The sequence below is a fragment of the Sturnira hondurensis genome, unplaced genomic scaffold (assembly GCF_014824575.4).
Source record: "Sturnira hondurensis isolate 20B ecotype Veracruz unplaced genomic scaffold, ASM1482457v3 Scaffold0000780, whole genome shotgun sequence".
Taxonomy (NCBI): Eukaryota; Metazoa; Chordata; class Mammalia; order Chiroptera; family Phyllostomidae; genus Sturnira; species Sturnira hondurensis.
The window spans coordinates 10186576-10206381 of NW_028073411.1; the positions used below are offsets into that span (position 1 = coordinate 10186576).

Sequence of the window (19806 nt, forward strand, 5' to 3'; positions counted from 1 at the left end):
CGGGCTCCTGGCGCTCTGAGCCTCAGCAGTCGAGCGGGAGAAGCAGGATGGCGACCGCAGCGAGCGAGGCGCGCCGTGTGCTGGTGTACGGCGGCAGGGGCGCGCTGGGCTCCCGATGCGTGCAGGCGTTCCGGGCCCGCAACTGGGTAACTCCGCAGGCAGGGGGCAACTCCGCGGCCTGCGGGCACTGGGGCTCGGCTTGGGGAGCGGGGCGGCGGGCACGTTGGTGATTGGGGTGAAGGGGCCTTTCCGGTGCATCCTTGGGGAGCAGTCTGGAGGAAGCGGGGGTGGCTCCCACACGTGGGTGCTTGCAAGTAAGAGCACAGGTCTGCAAGTCTAATCCTGCCTCCGAGGACGTGCCCGCACCCGCCATAGGTTTGGGGTCTTTGCTCTGCAAGAAGGGAGGTGGGGGCTTCCCCTCCGACTCCGTTGGGCCCAAAAAGTCTGGCGTGGCTTAGGAGAGAATTCCAGAGAAGGAGGCAGAGGAGCGCAGCTGAGGAGACAGGGAGACAGAATGAGAAGGAATGATCTGGAAATTATACTGCTTGACTCTGGTTACTAGTCAGTCCTGTTACCGTGAACTGATTGTTTAACTTCCAAAAACCTGTTTCCTCGCCTTTAAAATGGGGATAAAGAGCGTGTGACCCTTGGGCAAGTTGTGACGATTAAATGAGATCATTTGTGTCCTAGCATTTAAATTATCTGTCTCCAGGGAAAAGATTTTTAAATGTTAGCAATTATATATTTTACATATTGAAGGGGTTCAGAAGAGGCTTCACCAAGATGTGCCCTCTGGCATGTGAATTATTTTGAGCTGAAGGTAATAGAGACCCTGTGGATTCAAGAGAAATTTCTACCCCTCTTTTTAAAAATTTAAATTAGGGGCCTTGCCCCTAATAAGAGTTATTACCAGAGATATATTTTTTAGGACCCATCTATAAAGCAATACAAACTTCTGACTTTGGAACACATACTTTTCTTATGGCCTTCAGATGACCTTTCTCACCTCTGAGCCCCCTAAGGTGCCTTACCTTATCCTTAGCTCAGAAGGTCATACGTACTCCATTTTTTTAAAAAAAAAATTTATTTATTTTTGGAGAGAGGGGAAGGAAGGAATGGAGAGGAACATCGGTGTGTGAGAGAGACTGATCGTTTTTGCCCCTTGTTTGAGACCCTCGCATGTACCCCATCCAGGAATTGAACTGGCCACTTTCCACTTTGCAGTCCAGTGCTCAGCCCACCGAGCCACACCAGTCAGGGCCGTATCTTTCCACTTTGCAGTCCGACGCACAGTCCACTGAGCCACACCGGTCAGGGCCGTAGCTACTTCATTTCAACTTTGCATCTCTGACCTCTCTGTATGTGGGGTTCTCATAATTACAGACGTAATTAAATTTGGTTATTTTCTCTTGTTAATCTGTCTCATGTTAATTTAATTATTAGACCAGTGGGAAGAACCTGGGAGCGTAGAGCAATGTTTCTTCCCGTATTATTTATAAAAATATTGACCTACACCCTTGTTCCTTTAGCCTCCACTGGACCTGGTATCAGTGGCCTCTTGGTTTTGTAGCTACTTTGCAAAATCAGATATTCACTCGATGAAGGCAGCAACTAGGAGCAGAGTTGGTCTCAGGCCGGAGCCCCACCCCCAGCCTCCCTGCAGGGATCTGCATGTTCCTGGTGGGGACTCTTCCTGTGTTCCTGCTGCTGCACCTGTCACTTGCTCAACACCCTTGTTGGAGCTCTGGGGCATTATCCTGAGGGTTTAGTTAGCAACATGGCACCCTGGGTGACAGTGCCTTGGGACCAGAGAGAGGGGGTCCCAGGGTTTTTTTCTGGCTCAGAATCTGGTATAGGAATGTGTTTCTAAGGGATTCTGAACACACCACCCCCTTCCTGCCGTGTACCTGCTCTGGCACCTAGGAAATCTACGTGGAAGGAAGGTGGTGACAGTTTTAACATTCGGGAGTTCCAGCCCAGGGCCAGCACTGTGTTCCCAAAAACCAGATCCTGTGCACACGTTTCATCTCTTTTACCCTATGCAACAATTTGATGCAGTACTCCTGTTGGCATCTGCCTGTTCCAGATCTGGGCACTGTGCTCCCCCCACTATCCCCCCGGGGTTGGGGGTACTTTGCTTTACCTTTGATTTGGTAGTGGAGTCTGGTGACTATTGACCTTTGACTCTGTCCCCACCCCCCTTATTCCTGAGAGCGCTTCTTTGTCTCTGTATCTGCTGGGGCGGAAGTCGTGAGTGTTCTTGAATGGACGCTGTGTGCTTCAAGGCTGGGAGAGATCTTTGTCTGTGGGGACGTCAGACTTCAGGGTCCTGGAGTCCTCTGAGTAAGAACCACGTGTCACCTGCCAGCTGCAGCCTCCTCTGTTTCATTTAATTCTCACACCCACCCTCTTAATTGCTGGCCCCCACTTCCCAGGTCAGGACCCTCTGTAGAGCTGGAGCTCGAGAAAGGCACCCTGAGGCAGAGCCAGGATTCAAACCCCAATTTGCCGGGTTCCCAAACCCGGAGCTGTCCCCCTGTACTCCGGGGCAGGAGTGTGGAACTCGAGTCCTCCAAGGGCCAGACCCCACCCGCAGTCTGCTTTTGTACAACCCAAGAGCTAAGACTGGTTTCACATTGTCATGTGGTTAGAAAGACGTCAGAGGAGGAATAACGCCTGTGGCATGAAGACTGCATGAAATCCCTACAGCAGTCTGGGCAGAACAGAGCCATGCTCGCTTGCTTACCTGTGGTCTGTGGCTGCTGTCCCCTCATAACAGCAGAGTCCGGTTGTTGCCACAGATGCCACAAGGCCACCAAAGCCCAAAATATTTTCCCTCTCACCCTTTACAGAAAAAGTTGGCAGACCCTGGTTGGGGAGGGGGATTCTCTGCAAGTGCAGGGTTTGGCTTTCTGAGTGAACTGAAGGAGAGGAAGATGAGGAGCCGGGAGCTAAGGAGCAGGGCAGGGAGGGGGAAGGTAGGCTGGCCCAGGTCAAACCCCCCTGTACTGCAAGAGAGGTCGGTGGCTAGATCCTTTCTCCGGAGGGTTCTCCTTTGAGCTGCTCATCCGCCTCCACTGCCCCCTTTCTGGGCCTGGGTCCTTAAAGGAGTAACAATGACTGTCTCTTGACCAAAGCTGTTTTCTTCTCCAGTGGGTGGCCAGCATCGACGTGGTGGAGAATGAAGAGGCCAGCGCCAGTGTCGTGGTTAAAATGACAGACTCGTTCACGGAGCAGGCCGACCAGGTAACTCAGAAAAGGCCCCACCAGGCCTGGGGGAGGGAAGCCCCAGGGAGAGGCATCCACAGGCGATGTGGTCTTCAGTTTTACAAGTATCGTTTCTCCGATTATGGAAGCCAGATGTGCCCAGTGAGGGGAATGGGAAAAGTGGAAAAAAATAGGTGAAGGTAAATTGCCCATAATCGATTCCTAGTTAGCAGACTGTTCATATTTTAGCCCATTTTCTTGTGTTTCCTGTGGTTACTGTACATTATGAGCGTTACAAGTTGAGATAATCTTGTATTTTATATTTTATGATCGGATTTTTTAAAAGTTAAATAAAATTTAATTTTAGTACTTCTCCAGATCACTTAAAAAACCCTCTGTGTCAACATGTAGTTTTTAATTTTGTGGACTGGCCACAATTTTCTTGGTTTCCACATGTTCTGCATTTAACTTTTTTTTTTTTGCAATTTTTCTATATTTACCATTAACAAGAATACTGTGGTGAACATCTCACTCTTTATCTCTGATTATCTATTTAGGACACATTCTAAAAAGTGGAGTTCCCTAGTTCAAAGCAAGGATACAAACAAAACAGGTTATTTTGAATTATAAAATGACAGGCTCATCATAAAACAAGAAGTTGAACAAAACTATAACTGTGTCAGCCAGTGGCGCGGTTCCCCTGGTGGCCCCGGGTCGTGCCCCTCCCCGCAGGCAGCACTGTGAACAGCCGGACGGATGGGCGTCTTGGTGTCAGTGGCTGAGATGCTAAGTGGTTCCCCAGGTGCCTGAGGATGTGCCTTACGCGTTCTGCACCTGGTGGTCCCACCCACATTCCCTAGGGACTGCCACCTTTGCATGATGGACCACCTTTGCAGGAGCACTCAGGGAGGTAGGCAGGTAGGGGCTGGTGGCCAGCCCCATTTGTGGCTGAGGGGACTCAGTGACAGACACTAAGGGATCCACCCAGCAAGGCAGCTCGTGGTGGAGTCGGGAGTGGATCTCCTAACATGAGACTTGTTACCAACGTATTAACATCGTCAAGAAGACCAAAGTCTGTTTTCTATTGAGTTTGCTCTCCCTAGTCATCTGAACACGGTTGGGGGCCCGTGTTTGGTGCACCTTAGCTGGTTTTTATAACACATTAAAATTTTTTTTTTAAAGTGAGGCATGTATGATGATGGTCTACAGTAAAACCAAAGGAAGGGGGAAGTCATGTCTAGTCCTGCTATGCAGTTAGAGTGTTGTGAGCTTTCCTCCCAGTCCGTTTCTGCAAACGTGTGTGTAGAAACTGAAAAATTAAAAGGAAACCCACACTGTGAGCATGCTCTCCTCACTTTCTAAAGCATCCGTTTGACGTAGGTTAGACCAGCCACCTTGCTCCAGAAGGTAGGTTTTTGTTGTTCTTTTCACACTACGGTCCTAGTGTTTTCTATGGTGTTGGCCTTAATGGGCTTATTAGTAAAACCTGGCATGGCTTGGTTGTAGCTCAGGCACCATTCTGAGTGCTTCGTTCACTTTGTCTCGCCCAGAACAAAGTTTCTGATTCCTCTTCCTTTTAGAAATGGGGACTCTGAGGCACAGACAGGCCGTGGTATTAGCTCACGGTCAAACGGGCAGCACAGCTGGGCGGTGGGGGGTTAGACGTCCGTTCTCCTCACTCCAGGCCAAGCTGCCTCGTGGCAAAACAGCTCCATGTGAGCAAAGTAACAAAAGCTAAAATTAAATAATTAAATGCCGGGGCGCCCTGGGCTCTGAGAGCAGCTAGGCCCGTGCGGTTCCCTGCAGTCAGTGTCTCTTCTGCTCGTCAGCTGCAGGTTCTGATGTCTTTTCTGAGCGGGAAGTGGTCCCTCTCTGGGACTTGACTATACCTGTGCCTTCAAACTCTTCACCTTCTTCTACCACCTGCCTCCCCTCTCACCCCCAGTTAAGAGTTTCCGGACAGCAGCTTGCCATCCAGTTTTTAAAGCTCTAGAAGAGGAAGTTCAGCCTGAGTGCACATGTCATTGGATAATTGGCCCCCTAGGCAGGAATTCCCTGGTGACTGTGAAGAGATGCAGACGTGAGGAAAGCATGAAATCTATAGAAAACTCTTGGGCAGAAAGCAAAATTTAAGGGAGAGGAATTTAAAAATGCATCAATGTAACAAACAAAAGAAAACATGTCCAACAGATGCATCGCTGCTGACGGTGCCATGCTTTCTTACAAAGTAGAAGGCCCAGACGTCACGATGCAGCTGGGCACGGGGCTCCTGGCAACAGGACAGGGCTTAAGGATGAAAGGAGGGACTAGCCAGGAAGCCAGGGTGACAGGAAGGAGGTCAACAGCAGATAAGTCAGGATTAGGTGGGGGACTCATCAGCAGAGGCCAAGGGAACTTCAGGAATTTCTTAAAAGGAAAGCTTTGGGTGTGGGGTGTAGGGAGAGAGAGGACAGGCTGGTTTCCATTGCCAATGCCTTGTCTCTGAAAGAGGAATCTGAGGGACCGAGGGACCGAGGACAGGGCCCGCAGTGCTCCTGCTGAGGCAGACACATTGTCTTGTGACAAGTCTTCAGAAGCCCGAGGTGAAGCCACAGAAGGCCTCTGGGCCTGTCCAGAGAAATGGGGAAAAGGGTCGTGGCTGATGGTCTGAGTTGCCTCTCATCAGACTTCTGTGTAAATATTTCCAACACTTCAAAAATTTCAGTCAAACAGAAATTTGGATAAATAAAATGAACCCTTGTGTACTCAGTAGTGACGTAACATTTTGCCATTGACCGTATTTTTTTTTTTTTGCTTTAAAAAATGATTTCTCTTTGGCATTTTCTTTTAGAGTTGCGGATAAAGGGATTTTTTTCATATTGGGGAAGAGTGGGATTATCTCAAGTTACGAATCTGTGATTTGTGAAGTCTGCAGAGGTGGATGCCAGAAGTTAGCTGCAGGCATTGACGCTTTAGGTGATGTTTTCAACCTGTTTCTACTTAAAAAAAATTATTCGTGTCCTTCCAAGGATGCTCATGGCCCCACCGTTCAGACTGCTCAAAAGAAGGTTCTAGATGGCTTTATAAAAATCACGTGGGGTTGCAGGTGGGCTTTACTATGCAGAACGGTTACCGTAGATTGTTACCGTACAGCTAGTTTTCAAAGTGTTAGTTGACAGATACTGTTGGATGTCCTAAAAGAAAGTGGGAAATGAGCTGACGTGTCTGTGTCAGCCAGTTTACAGTTACCTGGACGGTTTATGCATCTTTTCGTGCTTTTTGTTGAAGGTGACTGCCGAGGTCGGAAAACTCTTGGGCGAAGAGAAGGTGGACGCCATCCTTTGTGTGGCTGGAGGATGGGCTGGGGGCAATGCCAAGTCCAAGTGTGAGTCCTTTTCCGAGTTAATCATTCATTCTGCTCTGCTCTTTGTCCCGGGGCAGGGGCGAGGGTCTGTGATGTGTGCCAGGCCAGATGTTCTCCTATGCGTCTCCCAGTGTTTACAGTAGCTTTGCTACTGTAGAAACGAACACCCCATTTTACAGATGAAGAAAACGCTCCCCACAAAGGGACTTAGGGGATGGGGACCTTGAGTTTGAAGTTTAGAGGCAGAATGATATCAGCATATTCCTGCCCTGGTCTTACAGGGCTTATTACTGGGACTTGGGGCGGGGTGTGAAATGAAAAGATCGTTCCGCAGGTCAAAAGGACTCAACATTGAGCCTTCATGAATGCTGAGTACACTTTCCAAGTTTTTACTGTGGACATTTCCAAACTCACAGAAAAGCTGGAAGGAGAGTTCAGCAAACCCCCTTCACCGCCACCCCCCCCGTCTATAATAAACTCAGCAGTTGCTGTACTTGCGGTCTCTGGCTTTCTTGCACATGTGTGCCAGTGTGCGTGTATTTTTTAAACGCTTGCAAGTAAGTGGACACGTGACCAATTTCAGCATGCATCTCCAGAGAATAAGCTCCTTTTCCTAAAAAGGAGAAAGGAGCTTATTATGGTGCTTACATTATCCAAGTACCATTATCCTACCAAAGAAAACTAACAGAAATTCTGTAAGATTAATAATACCCANCCAAACTCACAGAAAAGCTGGAAGGAGAGTTCAGCAAACCCCCTTCACCGCCACCCCCCCCGTCTATAATAAACTCAGCAGTTGCTGTACTTGCGGTCTCTGGCTTTCTTGCACATGTGTGCCAGCGTGCGTGTATTTTTTAAACGCTTGCAAGTAAGTGGACATGTGACCAATTTCAGCATGCATCTCCAGAGAATAAGCTCCTTTTCCTAAAAAGGAGAAAGGAGCTTATTATGGTACTTACATTATGGTACTTACATTATCCAAGTACCATTATCCTACCAAAGAAAACTAACAGAAATTCTGTAAGATTAATAATACCCAACTCATATTCAATTTCCACGACTTATTCTATGTCTTTTATAGGTGTATTTTTCTCCCTAAACCTATTCTAGTCACGGTTTATGCCTCATTTTCTCGTTATTTTTAGTCTCTCAATCCGGAATTTATTTTTCCTCTGACAGACTCCATGAGTGTGGGCAGTTTTCATAGAGAATGTCCTACGTACGAATGTGTCTCCCTGTTCCCTTAAGGTGTATCGTTTACCTTGTTCCTCTATCCCTTGTATTTCCATGACCCAGAATTTAGGTTCAGGGACTTGCTTAGATTCAGGTCACATGTTTTGGAGGGGAGAATTCTTCCTGAGTGACGTGTACTCACGTTGATCACAGTGGGACTCTGCCCATGTCAGGTGGCCCTACCCAGCCAGAGCGATGCCAGATTTGATGCTTGGCTGAGGTGGGAGCTGAGAGGCTCCCACTGGAAACGGCCATTTTTCTGTCTGCCTGCGGTGAGTAAGCGATCCGTGGGAAGGTGCTTTGGCATTGTGCGTGAACATCCTTTTTAACACCTGGAGAATCCAGATTTTAAAACCTAAAGCTTTTAAGCATCCATTGCTAATCCCTGCCTGAATCAGTTATTCTCCGGGGGGGTTGGAAGAGGGTAGTTTCCCAATTCTGTCATTTTCTCTACATTTATTAGTTAAAGCCGTATAAAAAGGAATCGATTTTCTGTGAACTGCACTTGAATGTGAAACTGGTGTTTTGTGTGGTGATCGGGTTGGCCAAACACCCTGATGGCCTTTTGTGTACTGTGGGAACAGGAAGTGATAAATGCGGTCCATTTTCTTCTAGTCCTTTTGAGCAGGGAAATGCAATGCCTTGGTTATCACCGAGGGAGGGCCCTTCCTGGTCTATCAGGAGGCCTGCCTTTTCGGATCATGGGTACAGTGTCACTGGGTTCTTTGTGCCTTGGTCGGGGGGGGGGGGGGCACCGCTGCCCAGCTGCTAAAGCTATAGGTGTTACCCTTTATTTCTTCCTGTATCTTTAGCAAGGCCAGAGAATTAGAATAGGTGTGACATAGTTGTTGTTCCAGCTTTCCTTTAAGGTGTCTTTAAAGCTGGCATTGAACTTTCTGCTGTAAAAAAATGTGGGTCTTTTTACATCCACCACGTGGTTGTGGTCCTTCAGCTTTTGTCATGGGTAAGACCTGACATAGACATACACCTTCTTATTACAAATCTAATGCCCTTCACAAAGTAGAACAGTCTTTGAATTAGAGCCAGTCCCAGATGTCTGTTAACAGTCCTCATTTATTGGCTTAACTGTTACCAGTTTATAGTGAGGAAGCCAAGACTCTAGGGATCAGGTGGCCTGGATTCGAACCTGCATCTTTGCCCCCAGAGCTCTGTGCTGTTTGTCCTAGGTCTTGTAGGCAGGGACTGGGGGAGTCTGGTGCTCCTGTGGACACCAGCACCACACACTGGGCTTACCTTTCACTGTGTTCCCTGCACGTGCTGAGCCGGCCTATTGTTCTTTCTCTCAGCTCTCTTTAAAAACTGTGACCTGATGTGGAAGCAGAGTATGTGGACATCAACCATCTCCAGCCACCTGGCCACCAAGCACCTCAAGGAAGGAGGCCTACTGACCTTGGCGGGGGCCAAGGCCGCGCTGGATGGGACCCCTGGTAAGCCTTCCTTTCCCAGCTGTGGGATGGAAGTGCTGGTACTTGCTCACTGGGGCTGCCGGGCACTTCCATGGGACCAGACACGTGGGGGCCCTGTACCCTCTGAGGTGCTCTGTGTGGTGGATCTTGCTTCCTTTACGCCTGAATCTTCTTAGGAAGAGGACTCCTGGTTCTTCTGTTGGCATTGTCCTTGTGTTAAGGAATGCTGTAATCTGGCACCCCTCCCCCGAGCTGGTTTATTTATCCATGACCCACTCAGGGAACGAACGATGTTGTAGTAGATATGAACTATTCGATAAACATGTGTTATCATCCTCACCCTGTGTTTACGTGTCCTGGGGGGAGCAGCTTGGCAGCTGTTACAGAGAAAAACGGGGGGGGGGAGGTGGAGTCTTCATCCTTGAACAAATTATGTATCTATTTGACCAAATTTCTGCTGTAGTTTCTTTCATTGTGACTAGTGAGCGTAGCATCTGCCTTGAGGAGTAGCTGTAAATCACTGGCGGTATTAATGTGCGTGAAGCGCCTAGCACGTGATGAGTCTTCTCGTGAGTAGCTTCATTTCACGTGGATTCTCATGTGATCCTGTAGTCAGTGTCATTATTGAAACCTTCTCCAATTTACAGGGGAGGAAACCGACTTAGCGTGGTTAACTCACCTGCCTGGGTTCCTGCAGTAAGTGGCTCGTGAGCTTACTTTGGACCAGGACCCGACCGTTTCTAGAGTCCGTGCTTTTCCATCATGTCATGTGGACCCGGTTCCCTTTGCTGTGTTTCGCTCCGTGTGTCCGTTCGCTGGGGCTGCCCTAGCAGAGTGCCCCGGGGCGGCCTCAACAGCAGAAGTTTGTCTCATGATTCCAGAGGCTGGAAGTTCAGGATCAAGGTGTCAGCAGAGTCGGTTTCTGGCATCTCTCCCGTCAGCTTTGCTGATGGCTGTCTTCTCCTGTGTCCTCACACGCTCTTCCCTCTGTGCCTGTCTGTATGCCCACCTGTGCCTCGGTCTCTTCTCATAAGGACACTGGTCATCCTACCTTGGGACCCACGCCAATGACCTCATTTTAACTTAATGACCTCGGAAAAGACCCCATCTCCAAATACAATCATATTCTGAGATGCAGGGCTGAGGGCTTCAACATATGAATTTTTTTGGGGGGGGGTCACAATTCAATCCTTAATACTCCCTTTCAGATGGGATTAAAGGAACTGAAGTGGGATTTAGGGGGCACAGCACAAAGGCAGAAAGGGTTCACCTCTGTACTGGCTAAGTTAAACTCTTTAATAAAAGGGAGGGTTGTTTTCTGACCTCCTTGGTGTGCTAGAGGCCACGAGCACCTTTTCAAGTTTGAATGTAACTCGTGGAACTGTGAGGCCCTTGCAGATCAGCAGTTCCAACCCAGCACTTTCTTGTTACGTTTCTCAGAGCATCTGATCTTGCAGGCCCATGGCCTTGGCAGTCACTGTGTAAATGTCAGATGTCAGTGTGCTTGAGTTCTGATTTTTATTACAGGTGACAGAGAGCAGATGCACTAGAAAGTAAAGAGAGAAATGAGTAATAGCTTGACCTTTAAAGGAAAAAACCCTAGGACTAAAAGACTAATTTTTCAGAAGAACAAAACAGTCGTCTGCTTCTCTTTGGTTTATAAATATCTTCTTTGTAGGTTTGGTTACTGGTGAAGACTGCAGGCTCGGGGACTATACAGGGTGGGTTTCTGTTGTGGTTTTGCCACTTACTGTGTGGTATTGGGTAAGTTACCTCATCTCTCTGAGCCTTAGTCTTGCCATCTGTGGAGTGGGGATAAATAATAAAATCCTTTATGCGGTGTTTGTGACTTGAAAACATCTTCATGGTTGTAAATGCCTTGGAAAGGTATGACAAGGAGTGAATTGTAAATGTGAACCAGTCTTATTACTTACTCCAGGCTTACTTTTGCCTGGCTACTCTTGCTTCAGGTCTTAATAAGCGTGTCATTCATCTTTATCAACTGTTGATATTGTTAAACTTACTGGAGTCATGAAACCTTGCAGACCCCAGAAGAATCTGGGGAAATCTTTGCCTAATTTGAAAGTAAAGAATGAAGAGGGTCAGTAGTCTTTCAAGCCCGGGAACAGTTCAAAAGTGGAGAGATATTTTTCGCTTGGAAAGGTGCTGAGAAACCCCTCACCTTCTTATTTCCGAGGTTGTATCTGTAGATTATCTAACGGAGGATGCACTGTATTAAAATGAGGGTGATCACTTTTGTTTGGCTGTGTTTGGAAATCAGTCCCGAGGGACTACTTTGATATGGGAAGAAAGTATCTTCTTACGAAATACTTAAAAAATTTTTTTAAATGATCTCCATGCCTGCACATGTAGAATTCAGTAGAATTAAACGCTCAGGGTTGCTGGTTGCTTGCATCCCTCTTCATCAACCCGCCCCCCACCACTGCTTGCGTGCTGTTTGGATGGAGTGAAGAGTGAGTCCTGGAGTGTGCTGGGGGCAGAGTCTGCTCCATCTTTCTGCCACCGTGGGCCCCGCCCCTGATCAAACAGAGAGGCCAGAGATGGTGAAATACTCTGCTTGTGCTTCTAAGTAACTGTTGGAGACCTTGACCGCCTTTGCAGACCAGGGTTGTGGTGGAAGCAGTTTGGTGATTGGTTCCCGCCTGGGCTGTGATCCCCACCTCTCTCTGGAGGGCTATGCCTAATCAGCTGTTGTACTTTAAAGAGCAAGTGTCCTGGGTGTTTTCAGAGAGGCTGCTGACCTCTGGGAGGAGTTTTGTGGAGGAGGAGGGTATTGACAGCAGTGAACTGGTCTCTGCTGCCCTGATGGACAGTGGCAGTGGCGTTCAGGGAGCCTCTGCAGCTGGGGACTGTGGGGGGTCCGGGGAGGAGAGACCCTGTGGCCGCCACCTGTCCGCGGAGCAGGTGGGAACCTGTTCTGATGAGATGCACGCCTCGCTTCGGTCCACAGATGTTCCCTGGCCAGCAGAGCAGAGGAAGACCAGCAGGCAGCCTTGCGTGCATTTGTCAAAACTGCTCAAATGCCGCTCTTTACACAGGGAGTCAGACTCTGGGGCTTCTGTGAATTTGATGGGAAACATTTATTGAGTACCCACCCTGTGCTGAGCCCAGAATTAGGTACTTCATCCCTATTTTACAGATGGGATGACTGAGGGTTGGAAAGGCAATGAACTTGCTCAGGATTTCTTTAGTGGTAAGTGGAGGAGTTGGGATTTGAACCTGTGCAGCCTGACTCCAAATGACACCTTGATTTTGCTCCCAGGCAGTTGATAATCCAAGGGTTCAGCACCTGGCTCTTGCCTGGCCTTTTGCCTCTGGGTCAGCCTCGGTGCAAGTGTGTGTGCGTGAGCTTGGGCAGGTTAGTCACCCTGTCCGAGCTTTGGTTTTCTCAACAATAAAAATAAAAACAGGGTCAACTTTATGGCTTTTTTAGATACATGTTAAGGACGAGGTGATCATAGGTACACTTGGCGTGTTACATCCCTTCCACACTCTCCAAAGATGTCCTTCCTTCTTCCCGGTCTCCTCTGGACCCTGGTGTGGGGGTCTTTGGACACACCGGTGGTGGCCGGCGGTCACTGAATGGTTCCCTCCCCCTTCCCCAGGGATGATCGGCTACGGCATGGCCAAGGGCGCCGTCCATCAGCTCTGCCAGAGCCTCGCGGGGAAGAACAGTGGCATGCCGCCCCGGTCCGCAGCCATCGCAGTGCTGCCGTAAGTGCTTGGGGGGCTCTCCGGCCACCTCTGCCTGGAGCCCCTTCCCCCAGCGACCCGGCTGTGTCTCAGGTTCACCCCTGGCCCCGAAGAGCCTTCTTCAGGTGCCAGGGGGGCCTGGGCAGGCCAGAGCGGTGGGCTGGCTAAGGGAAGGGTCTGCCTGTCTTGCCTCTTTCTTGTTTTCTTTTTGGACCTTCATCCGTTCCCCCTGCCCTTCCTCCTAATTAAAAGTAGTCTACACATTTTACTTCAATATTTGTCATGCTCCTTTCATGTCCTGGTAAGGTCACTGTAGAAGGGGGTGGTATTCAGTCCTTGTTGGCGGGTGGGAAGGAGCCTGAGGGAGAACACAGGACACTGGGGGAGATGGTGATCAGGACGAAAGTCCCCTCAGTGGAACCAGGTGAGGCAGTAGCTTGGAGGCAGGGGGCTCCCTTTGGCTGGTCAAGCACCATCTGGCTTACCCGTGGCCTGTCGTCCCCTGAAGGAGCTGTTGGGACAGCGGGGGGCCCAGACTGTCCTGTCCCTTTCACGCACACGCCAGTCCTGCAGCTGTTCTGAGTGGTTCCTGAGGCCTGAAGGTTCTTGGGAAAGTCGTACATACTGTATTCTCCCAGAAAACCCTAAAGTTTCATGGAAAACAGCTACAAAATGGAGAAGGAGGCTGTCTTTTTTTCTCAAGGTTAAAGGGCTGGTGTTCTCACAGTGCAGAAATCCTCAGAAATGAGTCTGCCACCTTGTAGGGAGTGAATGAAGACTATGCAGCAAAGTGGTTTCCTTCATTAAAGACGGCATTTTTTTTTAAAGCAAGATGTGGCTTTTCCTTTTGTTCTCGTCTGCCTAAGGGCGAGTCGCTAAGTGCCTCAGCAAGTGTAGCCGCCATGTGGCCTCTGTGCCTGCGGCAGCTTCCTGGCCTCTCTCTGATTGTCCTGTGTGATCTCTCCATGGAAACACCGCCGCCCTGGTGCCAGAGGCTCAGGGGGCCTTTTCCTGGCGGGAGGGGTGGGCAGCTGGGCAGCTGTCCTTACTAAGGGAGACACAAATGACCAGCTCGTCTCTGCTCCACAGGGTCACGCTGGACACTCCCATGAACAGGAAGTCGATGCCCGAGGCCGACTTCAGCTCCTGGACGCCCTTGGAGTTCCTCGTGGAGTGAGTGTCTTGGTCTCACATCCGTGAGCAAGCAGCTCCCAGCCCCCTTTTTCTGCCCCTGAAGGGCGCAAGGTCACATTGGTGTCCTCCCAGCTTATCGACATTGTGGTTGTCTCGGGAGTTCACGGCCTCTGAGTGCACACGGTGCACCAGTTGGGACTCCCCCGGAGTGGGGCGTGGGCGGGCCGATGGAGCGGTCCCCAGCTCTGCGGTCGGTCGTTCAGGGAGCCGCGGCGCGCTTTGCTGTTTGAGCCTGTGTGATGCCCACTGGGCTTGTGTGGCCCTCGGAAGGGAACTTGGAAGACTTGGCAGCTGCATGTTAGTTCTGGTCCAGGAGCTACAGACGGGCTCTGAGGAATGCCCCACGACCCCCCAGGAGGGCTTTCCATTAGAGCGGGCCCAGAGTCCCAGCCGGGGTTGTTAAAGGGACGGTGCGCTGACACCCAAGGCAGACGTTTTAACAGTGATCTGCCACTTGTTCAGCTGCGTGAGTTTCTTACGCCTTTTCTTGCTCCTGTCTCCTTCCAGATGGTCTTCTCGACTCCTTCAGGCAGGGTTAGTTACTAAATGCTCCTCTTCTAGCATTTAATGTATTTTAGCATTTAATGTAGCAGTCTGCTTTTTGTATTTCATTTCCCATTGCTTGACAGAGCTGTGGGTATTCCATAAATACTTACCAGAGAGAGAGAGAGAGAGAGAGACTTTCTTCTTTCTCTCAAATATCTGGGAAGGTCATATAACAAAGCATGAAGTATTTTGCACACATTTATCTCCTAGAATGAACTAACTAAAGTTTTAAAAAAATTACTTAAAATCATACTACTGTGTTATAAAGTATTCCAACACTGCGGAAAAGTACCAAGGCGGAAGTTAAAGTCTCGCCAGATTCTGCCACTGAGAAGCCAGAAGGAGTCGAGGGCTGAGATCACCGGGCCTAGCACCGCAACCGGGTGCCTTAGCGCCTTTCCACTGCGGTTCCACCCTCCCAAGCCGTGGATGTGACTACAAGCATGTGCCAGATTTTTGTTTTAAAGTCTAAAGCTTTTCTTGTTTGTTCCAGAACCTTCCACGACTGGATCACAGAGAAAAACCGGCCCAGCTCAGGAAGCCTAGTCCAGGTGGTAACGACGGAGGGAAAGACGGAACTTACCCCGGCGTATTTCTGAGCTCCGTGCGGGTGCCAGCGCGGGGTCTGCCGCGAAAGCCACCCTGTCTCCATGCCTGGCCTTGTGTTTTTGGTAACCCTGACAGTGGTACAAGACTCCGAGGCCGGTTTTTCTCTCACCTAATGTGCATTCGCTTCTCTGAGGCAGTGTCAAGTGTTCGTGTGAAATAAAAACACGCGGGTGGAGGCCTGCGGACGGCAGCGTCCTCCGTCCGCGCTGCCTGCTGGAGCGAAGAGGTCTCTGCACGACCCCCTGTGTCGGCGTCCTGTGGAAGCGCTTTTGAGACCGCCCGTGTGTCCCTGACCATGTCTGTCGGTCTGACTGCGCCAGAGGTTTGTTGGCGTCAGGGACACATGAGTTATGTTCTGTCACAGGTGTAGTTTTCGCAGCCTCGCATTAAACTGCCTTAACCCCCTCTCGTGGTGTTCGCAGAACCCCGCGCGCTCTGCCAAGGCGTCTTTTTCCTGTGCGGTGGCCAGGTGTGCGCGAGAACGGCCTGTGGTTATCTGGAGTTTATCTGCCTAATAAATGCGCTTCATGGACCGTGGGGGCTTCTGTGGTCGCAGTGCCGCCTATGCACAGTCGTAGACGAATGTTCTGGAATGCTGGGCTGCTGGCGGTCTTCAGTCCGGGGTGTTTGGCAGCGGGTGGACACGCCCTGCAGTGGGTTTCGCCGGGCACAGGGGCGACCCTGCTCTCCCATGGGCGCGTCGGGTGCGGGTGGTGGGCCGGCCCTGTGCATTCGGACGCAGCAGTGGGTACAAGGCCGTCCTGGCCGAGGGCTGGAGGCCCGGTCCTTCATTCTACGGAGGAGGAAGCGGAGCCGACTTACCATCCTCATTGCCAGAAGGTGGCAGAACTAAGTCCAGAATACTGGTCAGCAGCTGGTCACTGTTTAAAAGGCCTTTTCCACGTGTTTTCTTCTTTGATTCCTTTAAAAAAATTTTTTTATTGAGCTCAAATTCACATAACAAAAAGTTAGCCATTTTAAAGTGAAAACCCCGGTGGCATTCAGTATGTTCATGGTGTTCTGCCACCAGGGCTCTGCCTAGTTCAGAAACGCGTTCATCGCCCCAGAGTAAACCCCGCACCCTGGAGCAGGCATTGCCCCGCCCCCGCCCCTGCCCCTGGCAACCGCCGACCTCCTTTCTGTCTCCATGGATATGGATATCGTGTGCCAACAGAGTCACGCATCAGGGGGCCTTCCGTGTCTGGCTTCGTTCCCTTGGCAGGTTTTTGAGGCGCTTCCGCGTGGTAGCAGCTGTTAGGACTTCCCTGATTTTGTGGCTGGGCTCTGCCCTGCGGTCTGCACGGGCGCCGGCGCGTTTGTCCATCCGTCTGGGGAGAGACATGGGGGCCGCATCCGCCTTCAGCGGTTGTGAACAGCGCCGCTGTGACATTTACCTACAAGTCCTCGAGTCCCTGTTCTCAGTGCTTTTGCGTATGTCCCCCAGAGTGCGTTGCTCTGTCCTCCGGTAAGTCTGTGTAGCTATTTGAGGAGTCTGTCTTTATCCTTCACATTGCTCCTTCAAGGTGTTGGCCGAATCTTACAGGAAATAAGAGGGGGGCTCAGAAGGGTGGGGCTGACTTGTTCACTCACCCAGTGCTGGGGTCTGGATGTTTGCTCCCCTAAATGCGTCCGTTGGGGTCCTGATGCCCAGCGGGATGGTGCAGGAGGCGGGGCCTCCGGGAGCTGAGCCCCATCCCCCACCTCCGGGAAGGGGAGAGGCTGGAGGTTGAATCCACTGCCATTGGCCGCAGGTTTGCTCCATTACAGGATGCTGTTGGGAGAGCCTCCGGGTTGGTGAACACGTGGAGGTGCCCGGAGGGCGCTGTCCTAGGGGCGGGGAAGCAGCTCTGTGCCCTTCCCCCACGCTATGCTCCATGGCGTGGTCTTCCGACTGCCTGTTTCTGAGTTGTATCATTTTAAATAAACCGGTGACCCAGTAAGCGAAACATTGCTCTGAGTGCTGGGAGCCGCTCGAGCGAATCCATGGAACCCGAGGAGGGGGTTACTGGAACCTTCTGTGTATAGGTTGGTCAGAAGCACAGGTGACAGCTTGGACTTGCAGTTGGCAAGAAGTAGAGTGCGGGGGTATCTGGTGGGACTGAGCCCTTGACCTATGGGATGTGATGCTGTCACCAGGTAGACAGTGTCTGAACTGAGTTGGACGTGGGACACCCAGTTGGCGTCGGAGAACTGCTCGCTGTGGGGAAAGTGCCCACAAGCTGTAACTGGTGCCAGAATCCCTGCCAACCAAGCTCCTTGGCCAGCCCTCTTCCTTAGCATCGTGCCAGAGCGACGCCGAGGCTGCATCCCGTGTGCCACAGGCTGACGGGTGCTGTGGGACAGCGAGGCTGCCTGGACTGCAGGCTGTCAGCTCTGTGCGGCTCTCGGCCTTGTCCCTTTCTGGAGAGGCAAGACTTAGGGCTGCGCTCTCCACCTCTGCTCTTTGGGAAACAGCATGAGCACTGGAACCAGTAAACCTGCTACTGGATTCCCTCTCTCCCTCACTGTGCTCCCGCCTTACACTTTTGCCTGCTCCTGCAACGGCCCTGGCAGTCCTTTTCCGCAGGCCTCATGGGGAGTGTGGTCCTCCTGGGAGAGCTCAGGCCTCAGGGCTTCTTTTTAACATTTATTTCCATGGGTATAGGCAGACCTAACATTTTGAAAATGCCTTTATTCCATCACTTGTTTGTCGTGTTTGTTATGTATCCACACTTTTCCTCTCTGAGCTTCCAAAGTGTCCTTCCCAGAGGCCCAGGACGGGACTGCGGTTCAGGTCGTCGGTAGCTGGTGAGCAGCAGAGAGGCAGACATGGTCTGAATCTGACTCTCAGTGCCCGGTGACGGCGGGCTGGCCCTTAGCGGCCTGTGACTTGGCGGCACTGACAGCTTAGGTGGAAGCGTAACTGGCTGGCTAGGCTACACATAATTCCAGTGTGTTTGGTGACCCTTAGAGACTGATGTCCGAGACGTTTCCTAGATCCTTCAAAGACAGACCCCCCACAGTTACAGTGAAACAGTTGGCAACTAGATGAGTCCACTTGGGAGATGTGATTAATGCACAGCAGAGTATAGTCAGCCACACTGTTACATACTTCCAAGTGGCCGACAGACTAGACCTTAAATGTTCTCACCATAAAGAGAGAAATGAGAATTGTGCATGTATCTGTCAGTCACATCTCAGGAAAAATAAAACAATAGGACAGATGCCATCTTTGGGGTGCACATTGCCCGTGTCACCCACAGGGCTGTGTGTGTCCTGGAGGTGCTGAATGTCAGGGCTCCCCGAGACTTTGCCTCGGTCCTTTCCCCTGACTTCAGCCCTCATCAGTCCTCAGAGGCATCACCCAGGGAACTTCTTGAAACCGCATTCTTGGAAGCCTCCCCAGTCCTGGGTCTGCAGCTGTGGGGTATAACCATGTATTCATTGTCTGTTACTGCCTAACCGCCCAAACATGGCAAATTAAAAGATTTGGTGTCTTTCACAGTTTCTGTGGGTCAGGGATTCAGGGTCCCTGGCTCTCATGAACTTGATGTCCGATTTCAGCTGGGGCTGCGTCCCCCTGAAGGTTTGAGTGGGCAGGGTGTCCACTGTCGGGGACAGTTCAGGACAGAAAGGACGTGCCTCGCCAACTTCGTGCATCAGCCATAGGTGCTGCTGGGAATGGCAGATTGCATCCCTTCCGGGGTCCTCTGACCACAGCCTCTGGCCAGCACCCCGAATATCGTGGTTTTCTCCTCCAGCAGCCGTCACCTTCAGCCCAGTTGTCTATTGCTCCCCTCTGTGCTGTGTCACTTTGCCCTGTGGGCCACTCTCCAGGGCCATGTCCCTCCCCACATGGCCCACATCTGGCCTGTGGGAAAACGCAGGTCTTTGCCTTCCCTCCCTCCCCTTCTTTGAGAGCTAGTGGCCGGAGGGCCATGCCGTGGCTTTCCTATGACTCTTCCTGGGTCCAGCCCCTCCTTTGTCACGGACAGGAGGTGGTGTTCAGGGACTCCGTCAGTGGCTTCCTAGCCACTCGCCGGGCCCTGCAGAAACAACGCACCACTCTGCTGGGAGCGTGGGGCCTTGGCACCTATCAGGGCCTTTGCTGTGGGCATCAGCAGGAGAACTGACTCGCCAGGTCCCTTTTGACATCCTGTCCAGTCTGTCAACTCTAAAACTTCCCCGACCTCCAGATTCCAGCTCCAAGGAGCCTCTGGACCCTCTCCACGTGGGTGTACCCGAGGTGACCTGCAGGTGGCATGTCAGAGCTCAGCACCCGTCCCTCTGTCAGTCTGTTCGGGCTGCAGTTACAAGCCACACACTGGTGGCGTATAAAATGACAGGTATTCGTTTCTTGCCGTTCTGGAGGCCAGAATTCCAAGATCAGGGTGCCAGCATGACTTGGGGAGGGCCCTGGTGGGGTCCCAGGCTTCTTATTGCATCTGCACATGGTTGATGGGAGCCTGCTAAGGCCCCCCTTATAAGGGCACTAATCCCATCCACATGGGCTCCACCCCCATCACCTAACACCTCCTGAAGGCCTCACTTCCC

At 51.1% G+C, this 19806-nt stretch overlaps 1 protein-coding gene across 1 annotated transcript; it reads left to right on the forward strand.

The window, feature by feature from the left end:
• On the forward strand, positions 1-15810 carry QDPR (quinoid dihydropteridine reductase). The gene is made up of 7 exons (XM_037045422.1): positions 1-146; positions 3154-3246; positions 6475-6571; positions 9091-9231; positions 12837-12945; positions 14014-14097; positions 15158-15810. The coding sequence occupies exons 1-7, from the start codon at positions 48-50 to the stop codon at positions 15261-15263; spliced, it is 729 nt and encodes a 242-aa protein (XP_036901317.1). The 5' UTR covers positions 1-47; the 3' UTR covers positions 15264-15810.
• Positions 15811-19806: the final 3996 nt, after the last annotated feature.